This window comes from Bemisia tabaci, chromosome 2 (assembly GCF_918797505.1).
Source record: "Bemisia tabaci chromosome 2, PGI_BMITA_v3".
In the NCBI taxonomy this organism is placed as follows: Eukaryota; Metazoa; Arthropoda; class Insecta; order Hemiptera; family Aleyrodidae; genus Bemisia; species Bemisia tabaci.
Window position 1 is genome coordinate 48,482,018 of NC_092794.1, and position 21,130 is coordinate 48,503,147.

At 36.4% G+C, this 21,130-nt stretch overlaps 1 protein-coding gene across 14 annotated transcripts in view; it reads left to right on the forward strand.

The window, feature by feature from the left end:
* The window catches only part of wupA (troponin wings up A), a 62,688-nt gene that overhangs the window by 15,563 nt on the left and 25,995 nt on the right, over nt 1–21,130 (forward strand). For 3 of the 14 annotated variants that reach the window (XR_011899388.1, XM_072297486.1, XM_072297483.1), the window contains 2 exons: nt 280–403; nt 13,892–13,992. Coding sequence is in view for 13 of the 14 variants with exons in the window: in XM_072297486.1 (XP_072153587.1) it covers nt 280–403; nt 13,892–13,992 (225 nt within the window). In the remaining variant the exon portion in view is untranslated. Of the gene's footprint in view, nt 1–279; nt 404–1,093; nt 1,195–7,242; nt 7,344–13,891; nt 13,993–17,169; nt 17,271–18,918; nt 19,020–21,130 lie in introns of all 14 variants that reach the window. The other 11 variants (XM_019061624.2, XM_019061621.2, XM_072297488.1 and 8 more) reach the window with 4 other exon arrangements.

The following is a 21,130-nucleotide window of genomic DNA, read 5'->3' on the forward strand; positions in this document are numbered from 1 at the left end:
ATAATTTTGGCCAATATCAATAGCGCCAATCAATTGAAGTTTCTTTTTTTGACAAGAAAGACGAATTAGGAGTTGAAAATTACATTTCAACAGAAAAAGTGATGAAAGTGTCACAGAGCTTTTATCAGTTTTATCAAGCACTTGCCACAACCTTGCCCTTGCACTGAAACAAAAAACACAAGAAAGTCTGTTAGATTATCCGAATAGCTTTCTACTGAATATGTTCGCTTGAATTTCATATTGTCTGTTCATTATCAACGACGCATTTCAATTTTTCAGTTGCTTTTGAGGAAAAAGGCCGCCGAAGAATTAAAGAAAGAACAAGAAAGGAAAGCAGCTGAAAGGAGGAGGATTATTGAAGAAAGGTGTGGTAGCCCAAAAGATTTAGATAATGCAAATGAAGGTAAGCACATTCAGAGACTCTCTTCATTAATAATTTGATCACATACTCAGTAATTGTATACAAGAAAGGTTAAGACAATTTTTTACAACCAACCGTCAAAATCAATAAAAAATGAAATCATTATAAGGCAACTTAAAAAAAGAGATTAGGGAAGTTTTAGATTTGTACCATTATTAAAGACTTTCTCAATCTCCATAGCTTTATTTCCTATTTCATGGTAGCATTTAGCAATCATACAGTGGGAGATAAATATAAATAGCCGTAATTTAATCAGAAAGTTAATCATTTCCGGAATTCAGTAATTTTGGAATCCATGTTGTGCCTCTTGCAATTAGCCATTAATACCTTTTTTTGGTGGTGGTTTAGCCTGCTGTCTAATTTCCAATCGTATATGTATATTCGGAAAAAATTACCCGTCCCTGAAGTATTGGAACAGCGAAACACCCGATTATATCTGATCGTGTGAATCGCTGCATCCATCTTTGTAGCGGATTTATTTCCAAGTGTGCGCTAATTTTTTCTTCACCAGTATTGCTAAATTAGTTGAAATTCCCACCGGAAAAGTGTTATTTTTACAATGCAGAAATCGCTCGGTAAGATCGGATCATTTCGATGGCGAGCCTCTCTTGCAACGTATTTTAAGTGTTATTTTGACTAGGTATTAATAAACTTGTTGTTGGTCAAAAACAGAACAAGTGAAGAAAGTAATTTCGGCCTACTATGACCGCATCTGCAAATTGGAGGACCAAAAGTTTGACTTGGAGTATGTGGTTAAAAAGAAAGACTTCGAGGTTAGAAATAGCGACACAATCCAACCATAACAACAATAAAATTTCTTGTACACACTGTCTCTTTTGACTAATGTCAATAATAAGCCACAGTTGACGCGGGTTCGCCCAGTCAATCGTGAAATAACCTTGTATCGTGCGCTTAACATCACACTGCCCCACGGCTGGGAGCCTTTGTAACACGAGGTCACCAAAACTTCAGCATTCATTCCAAATTTTGAGAGAAGAAAATCAAGTTTTCTTAGAGCCATGTTTCTTAGAGTCGAAAAAAAGGGGGGAAAATGAGAGATAGAAAAAAGTTGTAAAATTTGAGTTTTTTACGAGAGATCACACCTCAACACACGCGACGCGACTGAATGCTGGAGTTTTATAGGATCAGCTATGTTTTAAAATAATTCATTTACTACGAGGAAAGTTTATGTTTTATTTAGGAGACTGAAAAAGTGTCGAGACCTGAGCTCATTGCGAAAGAGTTGGGAAGCACCGTGGACTGTTGCTTTACGACTCTTCCGCGAAAGAGAGAGACATTTTTCTGTTAAACATAAAATAGGTAGCTCTACTCTCTTAAATTCTAACCATGCTAATTTTAACACGCAACATAATTATAAACAATCAACTGAAAAATATAGAATAAGTGCTAAATGAGCCATTGTCTGCGATCGCTATGTAGTACACTTGCATCGAAATACGTTCCCATGTGCCTAGAGAAACCAGCCATAAAATTGTATCGTTTCGTAGTTATCGGAAATTCACAGCATAGGTACCAGGTATCGATGATTTAATTATATAGACTAGTTATTATCTCATTTCCTGAAGCTGTGAACTATCCGTCTTAGGTACTTTCTTTTAAATGCAAAAAAAAAAAATCTTCTTAATTATTGCACACGTGGATTTTCAAAATTAGAAGTATCCTTCTGTAATTTCGTACAAAATTATTAGTCCTTCTTGAATAAGAGAAGAAAAGCGTTAATTCTGCAACAGCGGAATCGAGGTACGTGGTTTTGTAGTCTCATCGTCGATGCCTGCTGTCGGATATAGCGCTTGGTTGATGAAAACGCCTAGATGCAACTAATCGTGCGTGATGGATGTCCATGTTGCATAAAGAAACATATGAAGGCGCTCCAGGCTTCTCTTCCGAATCACATGTAATCATTTTTTCTTAGCCGTGACGTCACAATTTGCCGCTATTCTCACACGAAGGATAGGAGGAAGTTCTATTAAGTTTGTGTCTAATTCGATACGTAGGTAATCAAACCGGGTATGACGTTGTTATCGAATTGGATCAAAGCACGGCTATAATTTCTTTCAAATGCTTTTCATGAACATTGATCGAAACCTGTCGAGGACTCGATATTTGCTCGTAGTGCGTGGCGTTTGTTTGAATCAGACTATTCTTTCAGCCGAATTCAACGGAAAGGAATTAAGTCACATCAAGATTAGTTCGAGGAAGAGGAGTTTGAAGTTTTATTCTTCCCTGAGACTCAATGCTAGAGATAAACTCGCAACTTTAAAGCATCGCCCTTTTAATGAAGAGTAGCTTGAGAATTCTCATTGAACGTTTTTCTCATCATAATCATTGCCACGATCGAAAAATGATACCTTGATGATTTTTCAAATACTGGATTTGAATTTTATTCTGAATACACTGCATTAAATCTGCTTCCTTTTTCCTCCATACTGTGATCAATAAAAAATGGATGATAATTAAATGAATGAAGCTGCTGCCTTTTAGCATTGCCACAAAAAGAGTCAGATGTACTGATTGTAGGTTTAATCATACTGCTAAGTAGAATTTATTGCTGATTGATAACTGCAACTCATAAGTCTTAAGCCGTAAATAGAGTCTCCAACCATATTTTCATGCATCATCATATTATACGCGTTGTTTTTTATGCAGATTATCCGCGTCATTAGAAACCCCTAGGTGCTCTACCCTTAACCTCCCTTGATGGTGTTTCCATTCATGTAATTTTCAAAGGGACTTATTCTACACTGAGACCTTTTATAGTTAATTATTCTATACTCACCATCGTTTATATCGTTTAGAAAATTCAAAAAAAAAAGGAAAAAAAAAGTGTTAAATTCTCAATAGAAAAGAAAGATGTGACATCGTTAAATGAACATTAAATCAACATTGAAATAATAGAACAATATAGTAGATTATTGAAACGCACAACAAGATTCTGTCTCGACTAAAATTTTGCGTCATTTTCAGGCGCCAATTATCTCATTTGTCCGCGATTTAACTTTTTGTGTTATTCGGTTTGAAAAATCCAGCCCCGATTTCTCAATTTTGTTTTTTGGTACCACTATTCATTTTTCATGTTTTTCAGTTGATTGTTTTGATTTTTTCCGTCTAATTATACTTGACTACATGTCTTTTCGTTATTTTGATAACTCATCCTGAGTAGAAATTTTGTTAAAAATTTCATTTTTTATTTTTAAATCAATCTCCTTGGCTGAATTTAATAAACTCAACATTAAAGTCAATATATTCTTTACCTGTACGACACCGGATCTTATCAGGAACGGATTGAATTAAGCATCGTAAAAATTCTATTGAAAAAAAGTAAAACGCTAAAAAAAAGTAAAAAAATCAAATACACAAAAGCAAAAACCTCTCTGCCCTACCTTTCATTTTGTTGTTACTGCTGATTTAATGTATTCTAATTTTATACACTTTACTTCTTTCAAACTTGATTTTTGCATTCACTACTTGCGTAATTTTGTTTAGCTAACCTTTACAACTTTTGCATAGAGATGCCCATGTCAGGAATGTCCTAAGTCATTTTCTGACGATATGTGACGGGCGGCTTTTCTGATATAAGCGGCACAGAATTAGCCGTACGTAATAAAACACTCGCATCATTTCACTGAGGACGTACTTTTTCAAAGAAGTTTTGTGGTATTTGCTGCCCCTCCATTAAAATGGTATAAGTAAAGTGAACATTAAAAAACCGTGAATTTTTCAATGGAGGGTTTGGTTTATAAATGCCTTCGATATAATTTTTGAAGATTGTCATCTCTCTGATAACTAAAGTAGATCAACCTTTGGACAGCCTTCATTGACTCATACTGCCAAATGGGAAAACGCTAGATCCAAGAGCCCTTACTTACACACACACATTTTTCTTATCGCCCCCACCCACTTTCCCGAGAAGTATCGTGGAATAAATTCAGTGAATTTCATAGGTCAATTTCGTAGGCAGATTCTGCATGCAACTATATGAGCAACGTTGACAATTCTGTTGATACTGTAGGTGGGGGAGGTTAAATTCTTTCCTAAGTTCTAATAATTATTGTATGTGTCTATTGTGTGCTATGTCATCTGTGCAAACTATTGCATAATTGTTAGCGAACGTAGGAAAAAACGCACGAAAGCAATTTTTTTAGAGTAAAAATTCAGTTCATAAGGGGTTCACTGCTTGAGAAAAAAATTATGAATGCACTATTTAGGCTTGCTAGTCAAGGGTAAAAAATACCGGAACACGGATTAATTTTTTCTGCTGGAAAAATGATTTAAAAAAGCATTTTAGAGTTTCAGTTGCCCCTCTATGGGCTCATCGCTACAAATCATGCCCATCCTCCTAACCAACAACAAAAATTGTAGAGGAAATTAGCTCAGCACTGCCACCCCAACCATAAAATTATTTCTGAGTGAAACGTCAGCAATGATTACAATATCCCTTTAAAGAGCAAGCTAGTTATACCCCAGAAAAAGACTCTGAGCTGTACATTTTTCGCTCATTCGCTATTGGAAGAAAAAAAAATCTCTTTGACATGGTTTCAGGACATTTTGTCAACGATTTTTTGTCCGCGCACCTTTTTTGTCCAGTAGTTTACGCCCACACGTAAAATAAGCAACAGTGACTTGGTCCAAGCGTTATGTAGGTTATGTAGGAGCCGCAGTTGTGCCGACAAAAACTGCAAAAATGAATAAAAGAGGGGAAAAGACCAAGAAGCACGCAATCTTTAGTTTTAACCCATTTGTACATCGGTCTTTTTGGGTCAAATACGTCAAATTTTGAGCGTTTGGTTGCGCATACACCTCGCTGCAGCACAATAAAAGCAAAAAATGTAAAATAAAAAATTAATGTGCTTTGGAAATCATTTAATTTGACGCGGAACCACCAATATTTAAAAAACACACATTATATTATTCTCCTTTGATAAATTGATACACGATTTTTTCCCATCAATTTAAATGAGAATAATCAATGCAGAGTGTGCAAACATTTCTAAATCATGAGTTAAAAAACGCTGACTATGCGAGTATAAATATTAAAGCCTAACAAAGCGGGACGGCGCGCGGCGTGGCGTGCTGCCAGCACGAGAGGCTCACTAGCGCCTACAAACCTAAGTGGATACTTCACGCATTACACAATGCTTGAAGTATCCACTTGGGTTTGTAGGCGCCAATGCGCGTTTTGCGCTGGCCGCTCACCCGCCGTGCGACGGCGCCTGAGCCTTTATCCGGTTCAGGTATAACAAGGTGGGAATTTCTTGAAAGATAATTAAGTCCTGTTACACCAAAGAGGTGTAGAGAGTTTTAGTGAATTTTGTCTCATGGAATTGACTCTTCCCCATTTTTTACCAAAACTCTCAACTATATGTTATTCTCCCTTGGACCAAACATACAAAACAAAAAAACAAGCAAACCCTCATTCTTCCAAGATATTTTACATTTTCATCTGAAAACGACGTGAGCAATTGTCGTTTGTATTTACATGTTGGCCAATTAACTTTGGGTCTCAACTGGCACGTGGACCAAAACTCCCGTGCCGAAAAAACGCCTGGACGTAAATTACTGGAAAAAACAGGTGCGCGGACAAAAAATCGTTGACGAAATGTTCTATAACCCTTTGACATATCTATCGCTATTTGTTGATGTGAGGCAGTTACGATGTCATAACACATGGGTCCTGAGTCAGTTATAATGAATCCTGTAGGAAAAACTCTTCTTTAATTTGGAACGTTTTAACGTGAATTGCCATCGTGTATTTTAAATCCCAAAGAAGGAAGTATCTTAAAGCAAGGAAAGCACACCTAGATACGACTTTTTTTTGTCTCGGTTGCAAATCTTCCTTTCGTTACTTCAAAACTGGACTTGTAAATCTCTCTCTTGATGTGCGTTATCCTTGAAAACTGCATAACTTTTTTTTAGCCACCTAAACCTTTTTTTTAAACACAGTGGAACAGGAAATTACGTTACTTCTTGTATGCACTTTTATGCGTTTTTATACATTTAGTCGCATTCTTACGTTTTATCTCATCAATTTTTATGACAATGAAACAGGCGCCAGTAATTCTATCAGAACGAAGTAGGTAGCGTGTTGCGGGATAGACACAGAGAGGGTGAAAAGTATTGAGAAATGAAAGACATGTTCACAATCGTGTATGATTCGAAAAGGTCATATGTCAACCTATATAAAGGCGCAAAATTCAGGATTATTTATGAGTATTCTTCAGGTCAAATCTTTGAACCTATTCTAAACTACCCTGTGTCAAGAGGCATTCATAAAATACGTAACGCTTGAGGTCGGATTTTTTATCCTGCCATTCACTCGTAACGCACCTGGCCCCTCTCTAAGGAAACATGCGATTCTCTCCTTGATTGATCCTCCTCCCGCTCCCCCGCTATTCAAACAAATCATTAAATTCATCAATGGACCTCAGTTTTTCCTAAAATTACTTTCATTTGTGGAAAAATTAACAGAGGTAGAACTAGGAGAAAAAAATGAAGGGGTAATGAGGAGTTTGAAAATGTTTATGAATGATGTACAGCGTTAAGTATGCGTTACATAATATGGCTGTAGACTCCCTCTCCCGTAACGGGGGGGGGGGGGGTCTTCGATCGCCTCTCTCTTTTAGAGCGTTACGTATTTTCCTAAAAATGCCGAACCCTTGGCATGGAGGAAAGTAAAATTTACTGATGTGACAATGTAGATAGTATTCGCCGTGCAATTTGCTTCTGTGTAAAGAAGTATTTTAGAAGAAAAATAATAATTATAAGATCACTCTAAGAAACAACATTTGTGACTGTTGAAATAGAAACCCTGAGGAAAATCTGCACTGAATATCACAATCGTATATCTGAATTGGAATCAACTAAGCTAGACATCGAGTACCTTGTCGCAAGGAAGGATTTAGAGGTGTGATTTTTCTCGTCTGGATATCCACTAACGATACTTTGTAAATGTTTGTACCAAAGGATTTCCTTTTAGAATTTTAGTCATTGCGCTTTTACCGTTGATCATTTTCTTTTCACGCGCTACAACTGCAGAGTGGTAACACGACGACGGGTTATTTTCCATGGTGAAAGGCATAAGCTTGTTAATTCATGGTTTTTCCATACAATGGCGTCCTTGCGATTTTCATTTTATTTGCCTCTTTGATGCATTTCCGAAATGTGCTTTAAAACAGGAGGCGCGTGTTTTTTCGTGTTTAACGGCGATTTTGCACTTAGGGACGAGGTATTCTAGATACCTACCTGGCACTGCCATAATTGGACTATTTCTGCCAAATAGAACTATGTGCATTATGATGTGAGCCCTGTCATGCATAATCCTTATGGGTCTCAGGGCTCATGTCTTAATGCACATAGTTCCGTTTGGTAGAAATAGGTCCAATTCCATATGGTGTAAAAGTCACTTTCGGGGGTCCGCGTGCCGCTCAAAATCGCTTTATGGTAACTCATGACCAAAGAATGAAACGATTGGTTCAGCAATCCTGACCTATTTGCAAAAACCCGCATAGTAAAGTGCTCATTTCGACTTTCATCAGTCATCATTTTAAGCGTTGCGATTCATTTTTACCACTTATGCAAGCACGGCGTTGAGAAAGGCCGCACAAACTGCTTCTCAGAACCTTCCTTTAGGTATAAACTAATGCGTTTTCATGCTAAAATTCTGGAGAATATATGTAAATCAGCACTATTTATTCAACGATCGTTGGCGGATCCGGCAAATATGCAACATCGTCTTTTCTCCATTTAAACCCATGGAAATGTATCGATTCTTGGAGGAGCCAGTTGCTCCGACAAGAATCGATTATTTAGCATATAGGTTTAAATGGAGGAACTCTGGTGTTGCCAAATTGCTGCATCCGCTTCTGTCAACGATGAGAGACGGGATACATCGGTATTTGATCGCGCAGTTCGAATTGACAAAGTAAAGCGGCAAAGTTTATAATTATTAAACCTACTTTGCAGAAGATTATTTCTTTGCGGTTTCGATCCACGCATCTGTTGATCATTAAATTTATGCATGCCAAAATTAGGCGGAGTGGATACTCGATCCAAACTTTGGTTCGTTTCAGGAACAAAGTTTCCTCTAATAATCCGCCTTTATGGTTAGATGCTTTTTTTTAATATGTTCATGCGCTGGGTGCGTCTGTAGTGGATGCTGTCCAAATCATAAGTTCACAAGCCTTGCCTTCAACCCTGGAAAATAATCTATTCTCAAGTTAATTTTTTCATGCTCCTTTAAAAAAATGGGCAAGTGCATCATAATTTCATCCGCCATTTATTACGGATGTATCGGTTTTAAAAACTTGCTCATTGTAGGAATGTATAAAAATGGAATTATATTTATGAAAATTGTATATCAATGCTCGATTTTATTAAAGCAACCTATCTAGCTCTTTTTTCAATGGAATATGTATTTCCAGTATTTCGGAGTACCTTTCGCCCCTCATTTTGACGAGAATATTGAGAAATCAAACTAAGTCCCCGCGACATGAACAGGACATCAAGTTTCCCCTTGAATTCGTAAACTATAATGTCTAATGTATGTTAGCGTGATCTCTCGGAAAACTTTCTCTCAGATTACGACATCAGGGGCGAATTTACTTATTTGTCACCCTCCTCCCACGCTACGGTGACAATTTTTTGGCCCGGAGCTAAAAAAAATTTGGGCCCCCATTTTCAAAAGTGATGACCCTCCCCCTTTTTCCCCCTCTTGAAATCTATGTGGTATTACGAGTAAATCCTTAGGAAGTAAAAAACAAGAAGAAGAAAAGGTCATCATTTTCGAATAACCTAGCCCTTCACTTCTGTAATTTTGCCGATCCCTGACTGTGATTTACCGCCGTAAGCCGCGACCTAATATATCTATGTATAAATCTGCCCCTGAATGACGTCATAGATGTTGAGGTTTCATAAAAGAGAGAATTTTATCATGAAAAAGTAACTTAGCCCTTACGATATTTTACAATTTACAAACAATTTCAATTTTCAAAAAGAGTGTGTAAGAGCCTAAGAGAAAATAAACGTATTTTTTACCATTTTTTTTTTTTTTTTTTTTTTTTTTAGAAACTTAACCGATTGAAAAATATGAAAATGGGCAATTTTTTCGAATAAAAAAAAACCATTAAAAACTAACTCCATAAAGAAACAAAAATTATTCAAATTTATCTCAAAAATAGATTATGCAATGATCGCAAAAGGAAGAGATATGAATAGCTAGAGTTCTTATACTTAATAGTAGCCACATGCTATCGAGCTGATGGTATTTAAGTGGTGATCAGGGTTAATGAGACGGAGTACCTCTCTACAGTCATAGCTCGTGGCTCTGAAATATTGAAGAAGCTTTAAATATGAATCGTGGTAAAATTAACCAAACCCGCCTTTTGTATTCCGTTCATGCTCAGTGGTGAACCGCCCGCAATTCTGATAATTGCTTTCATCCTGTCTCTTTTTTACTCTCTAATCGGGGTTTTCTCTCTATCTTTCAAACTTATTCTTTGCTGTAGAGGCTCTTCAAGTCACTTCTTCTATACATGCTCCGTTGAAAGAGATAAATGTTTGGTTTAAAAATCACCGCATGATGCTAAATTTTTTAATGCACCGCTTCGTGTCATTTAGATCGTTCTGTAAACTCAAGCGTGAGATCGAATTCCGGTAGGGGTGTGTTATAGGCTTCCTACACTCTTTCTTGGGGGAGGGGGGGTTGAGAGAGTGGACTCAAAAATAACCTGTACTAGAAATATTTTTCAATTGCAGAGAGAGGAAAATTAAAGATAGCATCACTGTTACACGTGTTCAAGAGTCTAGTTTAAAGGTTGAATCTTGAAGTTTAACGAAAATCGAGTGTATACCCTTCCAAGCCAGACTTTAATTAAAGGAGCTAATTAAAATTTGAACAACGAGAATTAAAAAAATTGAATGAGTACTTTGTTGTTATATTGAGTCCAGAATATTTCAAATTAATGTGCTTTAATTTTTCGTAGAAATGCCGGCAGTGATTTTATTTACTAAAATGAGACATCGTAGGTTTCCAATTCACTTTTGCTGTACATAGTGAGTTGAATTCAGTGAGGAGAAAAATTGCTAATTTCCAATTTTACCGCACATACCAGGGAAAATTTTGAATATAGGAAGAAAATTTGTCATTTGCGAGCGGCACTCATTTAAAACCTTTTACAGGTTTACAACTTAATATCATCTCAAAAAGGAAGGGATAATATTGAAACATTTATTCAATGTCAATCGTTGATTTCATTGCTCATTGACTAAATACAAAGTGCAAATTTGTCACATAAAAAATTGAGATGTCTTCATATCTCTCTACATGTTTGTCCTCTTTTCACTTCTTTAAGAATTTTATAGAAGCTTTACTAATAACTTTTGGTACTTGGCTAAATAGACTGCATGCATTCAATGTCTCTCAACACAAATATTTATTGTGTATGAACAGTCATGGCTTAGGATATTTTCGTAGGGACTCACTCACAATAGATTAATCGATTTTAAAGTCCTCTATTAATGTCAGTCCCTCCTTGAAACAGCATTGTATCTCGGATTCAGACGTACTTCAAGAACTCTTCCACAGTTTGTTTCACTAATGGGCACCTATTTTCATAACTTATTATATTCATACGCTCCTTTTTGTATTCTCGGGTATGTTTTATAAAAAATGTCGTACGAGAACAGTGTCTCCTTTATTTTTCCCCAAAAAATAATAATAAATTATAATAAAATAAAGCAGAAAATGTTTGAAGGCCCCTTGAAATGTTATAAGGATACAATATAAAATACCACCGTCGAGATGCGGGCTTTTCTTATCCTTTTTTGAAACTATCATAGTAAAGTAAATTGATCGGACTAATATTCTCACGCGGAAGATTTTCCTCCAAATTTTTCCTCCTTTCCGTTTTTCCTCTACTTAAATGTATGTAAAACAATCGATTCCTGGTGAGATAGCTTGCCTCTCATGAAATCGATATTTTTAATGGATTCAAATGGAGAAATAACAGTGTTGCCGACTTTCAAGAATTGCCACAGTACCTCAAACGGTGGACGAGGCAAGGGCGCGACATCTTGACGCCTTAAAGCAACTATTCTTACGCAAGTGATGTGCATATTGTATACTTAAACAATTGAAGGCGCGCTGGGTATTCTGGCATTAATTGCTTAGCGCACGACCACTTTAACGTGAAAATATCACCACCAATCACACCTTCGTTGGTTTCCATTCAACTGCGACCATCTAACTATGGTCACATACAGGAGAAAAATACTCAACTTCAATTACGACTTTGAAAATCTCTGCTCATGCTTCATATTTTTTAGAAGAAAACTAATCACCCATTTTCCTTGACGTTTGCGATTGATTTTTTTCACTCAATCAAATATTAGCAGAAGATGTCAAGGAAATATTCTGAGTTGTTTCCTCATCAAAAAATTAACCATCTTTAGACATTTTGAAACGCTGCAACAGAGATACATTTTTTTTTCTTCAATCATTGAAAATAGTGCGCAAGCGAGAGAGTTGGATCGTGATAAAAGGAATCAAGGTGTTGATCTTATGTATTATGAGTGCTTTCCGTTTTTGCTGAACGAAATTAAAACGAAGTCTTATTGAAACTCAAACTACTGTTACTGGGGCATACTTATTTTTCAAATTAAATGAAATCGAAACAGAACGGGCTAGATTGTTTTCCTTTCCTACGGCGGTTCATAGGTTTGGTCAAATATTTCTCATCATAGACCATATTCGAAACTTTCTGATATAACTCTCAATTTTTGATGTAGTAGCTCCATGTAATATTTGAAGATAGGTGGGGATATGGAAAAATCTTATTCGATGATTCTCACATTTGAATTTCATGGAGGGTAGGTATAAGGACCCTTTTGTGTCGTCATGCCGTCTAGTGGCGTGGCAGACTTTGCGATATATTAATTGATCGGCCATTTGAACCTATGAGGAAGGATCGATAAAGAGGGTGTTCGCAACGAGCACCTAAATAATCGATTCTTTCCCATGGCTTCAAACGGGGAAGAATTGATAACCGATCATTCACGCCTCACTACTGATGCAGTCGACAACCCTCCCCCCCCCTTTTTTACGGTAGAACTTTTTTGCATCTTCCCCCCGCCTCACAAAGATTATTCTGTGACATTTCGAGACCAATTTGTTAATTGGTTCATACCAGGACACGGATAGGACAATTTGCAAAATAATTTTGCCTCGATCATTCCCTAATCATTCTAATTGGTTTATTTCTTTCGTTCATATCTTAATTTTTTGGCTGTATTTAATGTATTTATCTGAATATTATCATCGACAAAATATTTTTTTCTGCCCTTTTTAAAGTAGTGGGGTTATGCTTTGAACAAGCTTTAGTTAAATAATCTCTGCTACCTAATTCAACTGTGTTACTTCTTAGGTGTCGTAGAAACTAATTAGTATACCTCAAATAACATTGACGTAAAATTAAGAGATCCTGATGGTACACATATTTACAAAGATTCCCATTTCCATGCCTCTGTAATTCGTGCATTTTTATAGAGAAGCCTCACACTTTAGCTGGTTACCTACCTGTTTATTTCTACAAATACTGTAGTGGCTATTCATAGTGTTTTTAGGGTCGTTGCATGAATTCATTTGATCTAATTGCGTTTGATTAGAAACATTTCCTATCAGTAAAAACTGCTCATTTGCAATTTCTTGCCCTATGCGATCAAACACACTTTAAATGCAACAACTCTCTAACAGAATCAACATCCAATTTTCTATCGGTAAACATATTTTCAATTAGTTTTTCTGCTTTAGACTCATCTTTGATCTATGTCATTCTCACCCATGTCCTTCTAAATAGTTCATTTCACTCAATTTTTCCAGTAAATGCGAGTAAAATTTACTGTCGAGGCTTTTTAGATGTTTATGCTTAGTATAAAGTTTTCTAAATTTTCGTCCTTCTACAAATGTGAAAGTATTTTCCGACAGTTGGATTCTATGTTTTAAAAAGACCATTTGACGTATGAGACCAGTTTAGACTAGATATTTTGTAGTGCTATTTACCACTAATTTTCGTCGTTATGTGCTTTGTCCACGGGCTGAGCCCAATAGAATTATGTAGCTAAGATTAGTAAGCTGAACAAATTCTGTAACTAATGTGTCATGATTTTCTCTTAGAATTATTGCTCGTCAATTTTTTATGTTTATCAAATCGAATTCATAATGGAAACTTGTTTATTGTGCCTATCGATCAATTCACTGGCACTTTTCATCGGAAAAATTTAATGTCAAGCAAGCAACCGCGGTACATTGTAATATCACTAAAATTCCGAGTCCAGTAAAGTGTCAACTCTAACAGAACTTAGGCACACAGCACGAAAAAATATGTAATTTGGAATTCTTCGCAACAATTTTGATTATGAAGCTAAGATATGTGATTTGGTAACTTTTTTCGATTTCAGCCGAATTGCAAACAATTTGTCAGGAGTACCATAATAAAATAGTAGCTCTAGAAGGGGACAAATTCGACCTAGAGCACTTGATAAAAATGAAAGCATTCGAGGTAAAAATCCATTCCGGGTCAGGACATGAGTCTTGAGCATGAGAAGTCTTGCAACTTCTGCGGCCTAATAAAAATCCCCCTTTTCGTTAAGTGTCTTCTCGCAGTGTCCGGCTACAGGACCAGAGACAAAGTATTCAAGAGACCCAACACTGGCCACCCAAGCAATATATAAAGAGCCAGGGGAAAGTTAAATTTGTGGGTGCAATATTTTCTCATGGCCACTACTCATCTCTGCCTGATGGGTGGTGAGTGATGAATGTCACGGAGAGCAGTTTGCAAACAAAGGCCTGTCTCGCCTGCAGAAAGAGTTTCCCAACATGTTCCTCAACATGTTGAATATGCTCCTCAACAACCATCAGGCAAGATGCAGTTTTGATCCTCAAAACTAACTTTACACGATGGGCGGCCTCAATTGTGCAACGTCTCTAAAATACTATGTATCTGACAATGAATAGGAAGGCAAATGGAAACGTTGCCATTTGTAAGGCCGCTTCATAACTCCTCCTTTTCGTGATTCATCATGTTTGAGCTAGAATCTTCCAAACCTTAAGCATCGCATTTCTCTCAGTTTTTCTCAACTACGTCGTGGTTATTGATTTTTCTTCAAGAAAAAGTCATAGCAATCATGTGAATCCCACCAAGAAGACTTATGACATAGCGCCCATTCAAAGTGAACCAGTTGATAGGGTACGAGCGGGTCATTTAATTGAGAGTAGGTGTCAAAGAATTGTGTTTTGAGCAGACCAAATTTAGAGAAAAATTGTCAGAAAGAAATAGCCTTCTTCAGATCGATGAATGGAAATTCTCCTATAGTTAATTTTGTAGCCTTCAAGCTCTGAGAGAAGCGCAAGTTTTTTTTATTATTATTATTTTATTATTATCATTATCATGTATACACATATCACATATTATCATTATTTCCCATCATTTGATTTTGAAGAAAATTAATGGAGTACATATTTGTAAGCCTCCGCAATGAAGACAAAAACATAGTGAGTGCTTTAGAAATATCGAATCAAGCACATTGCATCGTAAAGTTACTGAGTAAAAATTGAAAACCTTCGCAAAAATGATTAAGTAGCACGCATATTCGATTGTAATATCTAATCGCGGAACTTTTTTACTTAGGCACTCTCGACATAACAACGGGACAAGAGAGCTCGAAGAAATAATTTCATCAATCATCAGATATTAGGATAAGGAGATGTTAAATTTGTAAGTGGCGCAGCAAGACGAAATGTCCCTCTACGTGGAAGAAAAAAATTATATGGCTGTACCACAGCTTATAGAAGCGTTAGTATTGCATTAATTGGCGCCCAAAAACCCCCAAAAAGTGAACCGGTGATAGCATGTCGAAGTTTGAAGATGAGAACAGAGAAGCTCGACAAAGCCCCTGCTTAAGTTTACCAGATCTGCTTGAGTTTCGATCCATTCAAACCTAAGCCATGGATTAGTTTACTGGGAGATTTTAACGCAAAGATAGAAAAGCAAGATAGTTGGGACAAAATTTTGCAATTAGGGACTACTTGTTTCTGACTCACTTTGAAAACAAAGTAAGTGCCATTAGTTACTACATATTACGTAGTTATAAGTTAGCATTCAAACCTGAACCATGGATTAGTTTAATAAGAGACTTTAACGCGAAGATAGGAAAGTAAGGCGATTTGGACAACATTTTGCAACAAGGAACAACTTGCTTCTAACTCATTTTAGAGGCAACAAATATGCCATGGGTTACCCTATGCAGATATATGATTTTATTTATGAGCCAGAAATAGCAGCTTCCTGTTGCAAATTGTTATCCAAATATCCCCAAGAGCGTATTTGCCGCATTGGATATGACTTTTTCTTATTGAAAAATCAGGATAGGGGTTGTTTTCAGTTTGAAATTTTTTTCTTTTCTTCTAGCCTTTGTATTTCGGTTTTTGATTTCTTAAGGCTTTACTTCCTGAATCTCAACTCATGGAAGGTTGACTAAGCTTTTATCTTTATTTGTTACCTTTGCCAACTGTCCATTGTGAACCCAAAATTCACTCGTAGATGCGCTAATTACTATTTTTCAAACGTTCAAAACTTCTCTTCAAAATATTAATGACCTTTTCCTGAGTTATTATTGGTTTGTTGAGCACAGAAGACTTGTCACAAAAAAATGATATCAGTCTTCACACATAAGTAGATCCTAAGATTAATCTTCTGATAGGGCACTCGAACTTTTTATGAAACCACCCAACACGTTTAGATATTGCCAGGAACTGTCCTGATTATACTCTTCTCGACTTAAAGTCGGAACATGAGGTCACTTTTCAACGTAATATTTTTTAATGTTTATACTCGACTCGATTATTTTTCTAGGAATTTTCCTTAGGATATATACTTAGGTCCTAGATTTGGATAGGTACTTCAACGCTCTAAATCAATAAAAGAGATTTTGGACTGTTGACATTCTCTTGGATTATCAAAAAGCACCCCCAACAACGTCAAATTTGTCATTTAAATCGTTGGTTAAGCGTCAAAAACGTTTTCCTATTAATAGTTGACTTACGGTCGGTCAGTTAAGTCTATTCTTTATCAAGTCCATTATGCTTGTAATAATCCGAGATTAGTTCTCCATTGGATTATTGAAACTTTCGTCTCCTTAAATTAACATGTTACCTGGAAAGTGGATGTTTAAATGTACTCCCCATGCAGAATTTACCAAGTATTGACCGAACAGTCACCAATATTGAGTCTAATCAGACACTTAATTTGTAAATACACAAATATATGCTATCGCAATTGAATTTACGATTTTTTCGATTTCGGCCATCAATATTCGCACTCAAAACGTCAGAATATCACACGGAATAAAGAGCAAACTTGGATGAAAAATTGGAAAAACACCGTAACCAGAGTCAAACATTTTTTTGGCTCATAGGTTGCACGCATTGACATCGGCTTACCATTGGTTTGCCGACGTTGGCTTGCCGTCAACAGTCAACCTTTGACGTGAGTATCTGATGTTAGTTGATGGGAGTACTCGACGTTAATTGACGCCACTTTACCAATGTCGGTCACAGGAGCTGGACAAGGCACTCAACATGTTGAATGCCTGTTGAATCTGTTATGATATTTCTCCTTATTATTTCCGACGTGATGAATCGATCATAACTGTCTTATTTTCGTTTTTTTTTTCTTCAGACGATCTTGAAGAAATATGCAAGGAATTATGGGACAGAGTTTACAATCTTGAGGGTGAAAAATTCGATCTAGAAAGAGATTTTAGATTGAAAGAGTGGGAGGTAACGATTTTTCAGGAATGCCATCCATGCACACACAACCCACATACCGATAAAATGTATCCCTTTAATCCATTTTCATGTACAGAGATTCCTAAAGAGCTCCCAGAGCAAGATAATAATGATTTTAAAATGCAAACTTATTTGAATATGTCTTGATGTAGTGCACTTTTTCAGACCCGAATTTTTTATGTTCCTGATAGATACTTTACATTCATATTCTAATGAGTACCTTCCTTCTTGTAAGAATGGGCATGCCGTATGTCATAAATCTCCTCGTTAGGTCTCACAAAACATTTTTTTAACACTCTACATTTGTGTGGTTTTGTAGGTACCCATTTTCACGTTCTTATAGGCGCGGTTTTGGAAAGGTGCTAGATTGTCTTAATTCTGAAGAGTCGACGGAGACAAAGAGATAGCTTGAATCTCGGATAGGATAGTAGAGCAAGCGTACCTGCAAATCAGGCCCGTCGCAAGGGGTACAAAAATTACGGACTCGCATGGGGCGCCTACCCCAGATACCCCAAGATTTCTACCAGTTACTTAATATCTCAGTGATTCATAAGTTTATTCCTCTTCTACTTCCTGTTTTTCTTCTTCTTCCTCTTCTTTCTCTTCTTCTTCTTCTTCTTCATCATCAACTACTTTTTCTGCCTCTGTTCTTTCATCCTCCTCTATACTCCTCTCTCTTATTCTTCCTTTTTTCTTTCTCTTTTGTCCTTCCTCTCCTTCCTTTATCCATTCTTTGGTCTAATAAGAGGGGAGGGGGAGGGGCTAACGGAAACGTTAATACACAGTGAGGAGTTTCACAGGTTATATGCCAACATTTTTTAGCAATAAATTATTGACGTATCTAAAAGAAAAAAAGTATTTCTGGATATAGCAAGTTCTAATCTCAGTCTTCCAATTAATTGGTATTTCTCCCAGATATGGAGCGCTCTCACGCAAACATAATACATCAGTCCATCCATATATATGTAATCGTAACCAGTCTGGTTATCAATCCTCTGACAGCATTTGTCTATTTCCTCACTAACATGCACACGTCACTTCATTACATGTTGCACTCTGGGTTCTCCCTGTATGTAGCACTTTAGATTCCTGTAGCATTGTGTTGTTGCGAAGTAATATACTTAATTCATAACCTAAAAATTCAGCGTGGACTCCTATCGCTGGAAAATAATCTGTGCAACATAGGGATTTGCGAAAGTTAGGATAGCGCAGAAAACTTTTCAAATCATAATATGTTACGTTCAAGGAAATGTATTCCGTATGCAAAGTTTGATCGCCAAAACCTTTATGGTGAGATGGCAAAATGAGGATCAATCGTTGATCTTTTGAAACTTGTGTTGTGAAAATTCAATCGTTTAACGATCACGAACACATAAAATTAAAACCCGGATGATTCACAGCATATCAAAGTTCATTGAATAGGGTTTCTCCCCTTAATCAAATGGGCACTAGGTTGAGAAAAGGCTCGCAGGTTTCGACCGCGAAATAAAAGCAGTGCTTACCCGGAAGAGAGATTTCAGCAACCGCTGTCTATACAGAACTAAAATTTTTAGATTTACGTTAAACTTTCGTATTATTTCATTCTTAAACTGACTGCCACTGTTTGAATATCTTACTAATAATCTTTTTTATAATGTAGAGGAACTCAAGAAAATCATCCAGCAATATTATGATCGAATGTATTTATGTGAAAGTCAGAAATGGGATTTGGAACATGAGGTCCGAAAACGTGATTTTGAGGTAAACTGCCTTTGCAAGCAGCTTAAAAACAAAATGAATGATATTTCAAAGACCATGTTATATACGAATATAATGGTTTTACTTCAAATAGAGTGGTTCAATTTTCTATGATAATACTTAGATCAAATTCCCTCTCCCCAACGTGAATTTTTTTTTTCTCATTTCAAGAACTGAGATCACTCCACACAATGACGTGTAATAAAATATGGTTTTCAGTTTATTCAGTTCTTGAGTGTTAGTGAACCTTTTTGCTTACTAATACAAACTCCGCTGATTCATATCTTTATTTACCTTACCTTTTCAAAGTTACATTTTCAGGCTCAAATTAGATAAGTCATCAACGAGAAGTCAGTGGCTCTTCGTTATCCCCCGTCTCACCGTGATAGATCAAGGTTCTTGAGCCTTCATAGCACTCTATGGTTTGGAGGAATATTCATCACCAAGAGTCCAATCGCGTTAAATTTGCCCAAAAAAATCCTCGACTAATGACGCATCGTCGCATCATACCAATTATAATACTTGCTGTGGTGCCGGTACACAGTAGATCGAGTCAATTAGAAACGTCGGACATGAAATTTTTTACCAAAACTGCAAATTTTGATGTTCATTTCGTCACATTTTAGACTTTATGGGGTGCTTGTAGAGGGAAGTTTCACGAGAAAACCAATGAAACCAGTTTTAGAAAATCGAACTTTTGTATAAACGGAGTTATAAGCGTTTAAAGTTTCCAAATTTTATCCGACCGCTCCTACTGACTCGATCCATTGTGTGGCGATGCTGTTACAACAGAAATGTATAAAAAAAGAAACCATAACGAAAATGGAGGACAGTAGAGAGAAGAATGGAAGCAGAAGGTAAGAGGAGGAGGAGAATGGAACATACTTTTTTGATATGATTATTATTAAAACTTCAGACCATTGGTGCCAGGATCAATCATAATAGTGTTTGCTTTTCTGTAAGTTTCAAGCATCAAATCTGAACCTTTTTTTAAACAGAAAAAAGTTACCCACTTATTAAACGCTCCAGTTTTTCCTAAACCAGATTTGAGTCTAATTCGATCGGTAACGAGGGGTCACTGTCATCGTTTGCTGTGCATTTTCGGGGCCATTATGAAGTAGCAATCCTCCTTTTCCTGAGAAAAAATGTTCATAGAAGAAATATTAATTTGCTTCAACTTTCTTGCGATTTAAAGACGTCAAAATAGACGTCAAAGAAGGACAAAGGAGCAAAATGATTAATTTCACCAAGCAAACTTTAAGACGTCTTGGATTGGAAGGTTTCGATGAAAGGAAATATTGAGAGGGTATAATGCCAGCAAAAAGAGATTTTGCAAAACAATTTAAGTTTTTGAAATATAATTGAGTGACATTCTTATCCTTTCCAGTTGCAAAGGCATCAATTGAACATTAGCGAAGCAGAGGGGCTCCATGTGCAAGGGGACTTTTAAAAAAACACGTATCCAACAAAGCACAATTATGGATTACACGTTGTTCCTCAGAACTCTTTTTATAGATAGAGTCTCTCTGCCAGATAATATCCAATTGTACCGTCTTGCATGCATGCTCCTCGGTTTACCGCAAGCTAACACTGTTTTCAGCAAACCACATGAATTAGTTATCCAGATTCTCGGTCGATTATATCAATGAGACTGTCAACCGATCGGTCGGAATCGTTGAATTATTTTTCAATTCTCTAAATCAGTAACGTATTGTAAAAACGTTAATTCTCATGAATACTTTAAAGTTGCATTTTTAAAATGATAATATGAAATATTATAAGCAAATTTAATGACAGCATCTTGCGTGTTTGTTTGGAAGGATAGAAACACTGAAAATAAAATTAAAATTTTGTCTTGATACTAATTTTATTGAAAACTTTTACGAAATCGTGAATGAACGGATAATTAGCAGTGCTCCATTTATTACGTGCGTCTTGGTGGTCGAGCCAGTAGATTCAAATCCGTTTATCCGGTTCGTAAAAACTTTGAATAAAACACATTTTAATGCAAAACTTTAAATTTTATCCGCAGCTATTTTTATTAGCATCGCTAGCATTCACCGTCATTAGTATCATTACCATTGTTATTATTTTATACTTGGCATGATTTTAAA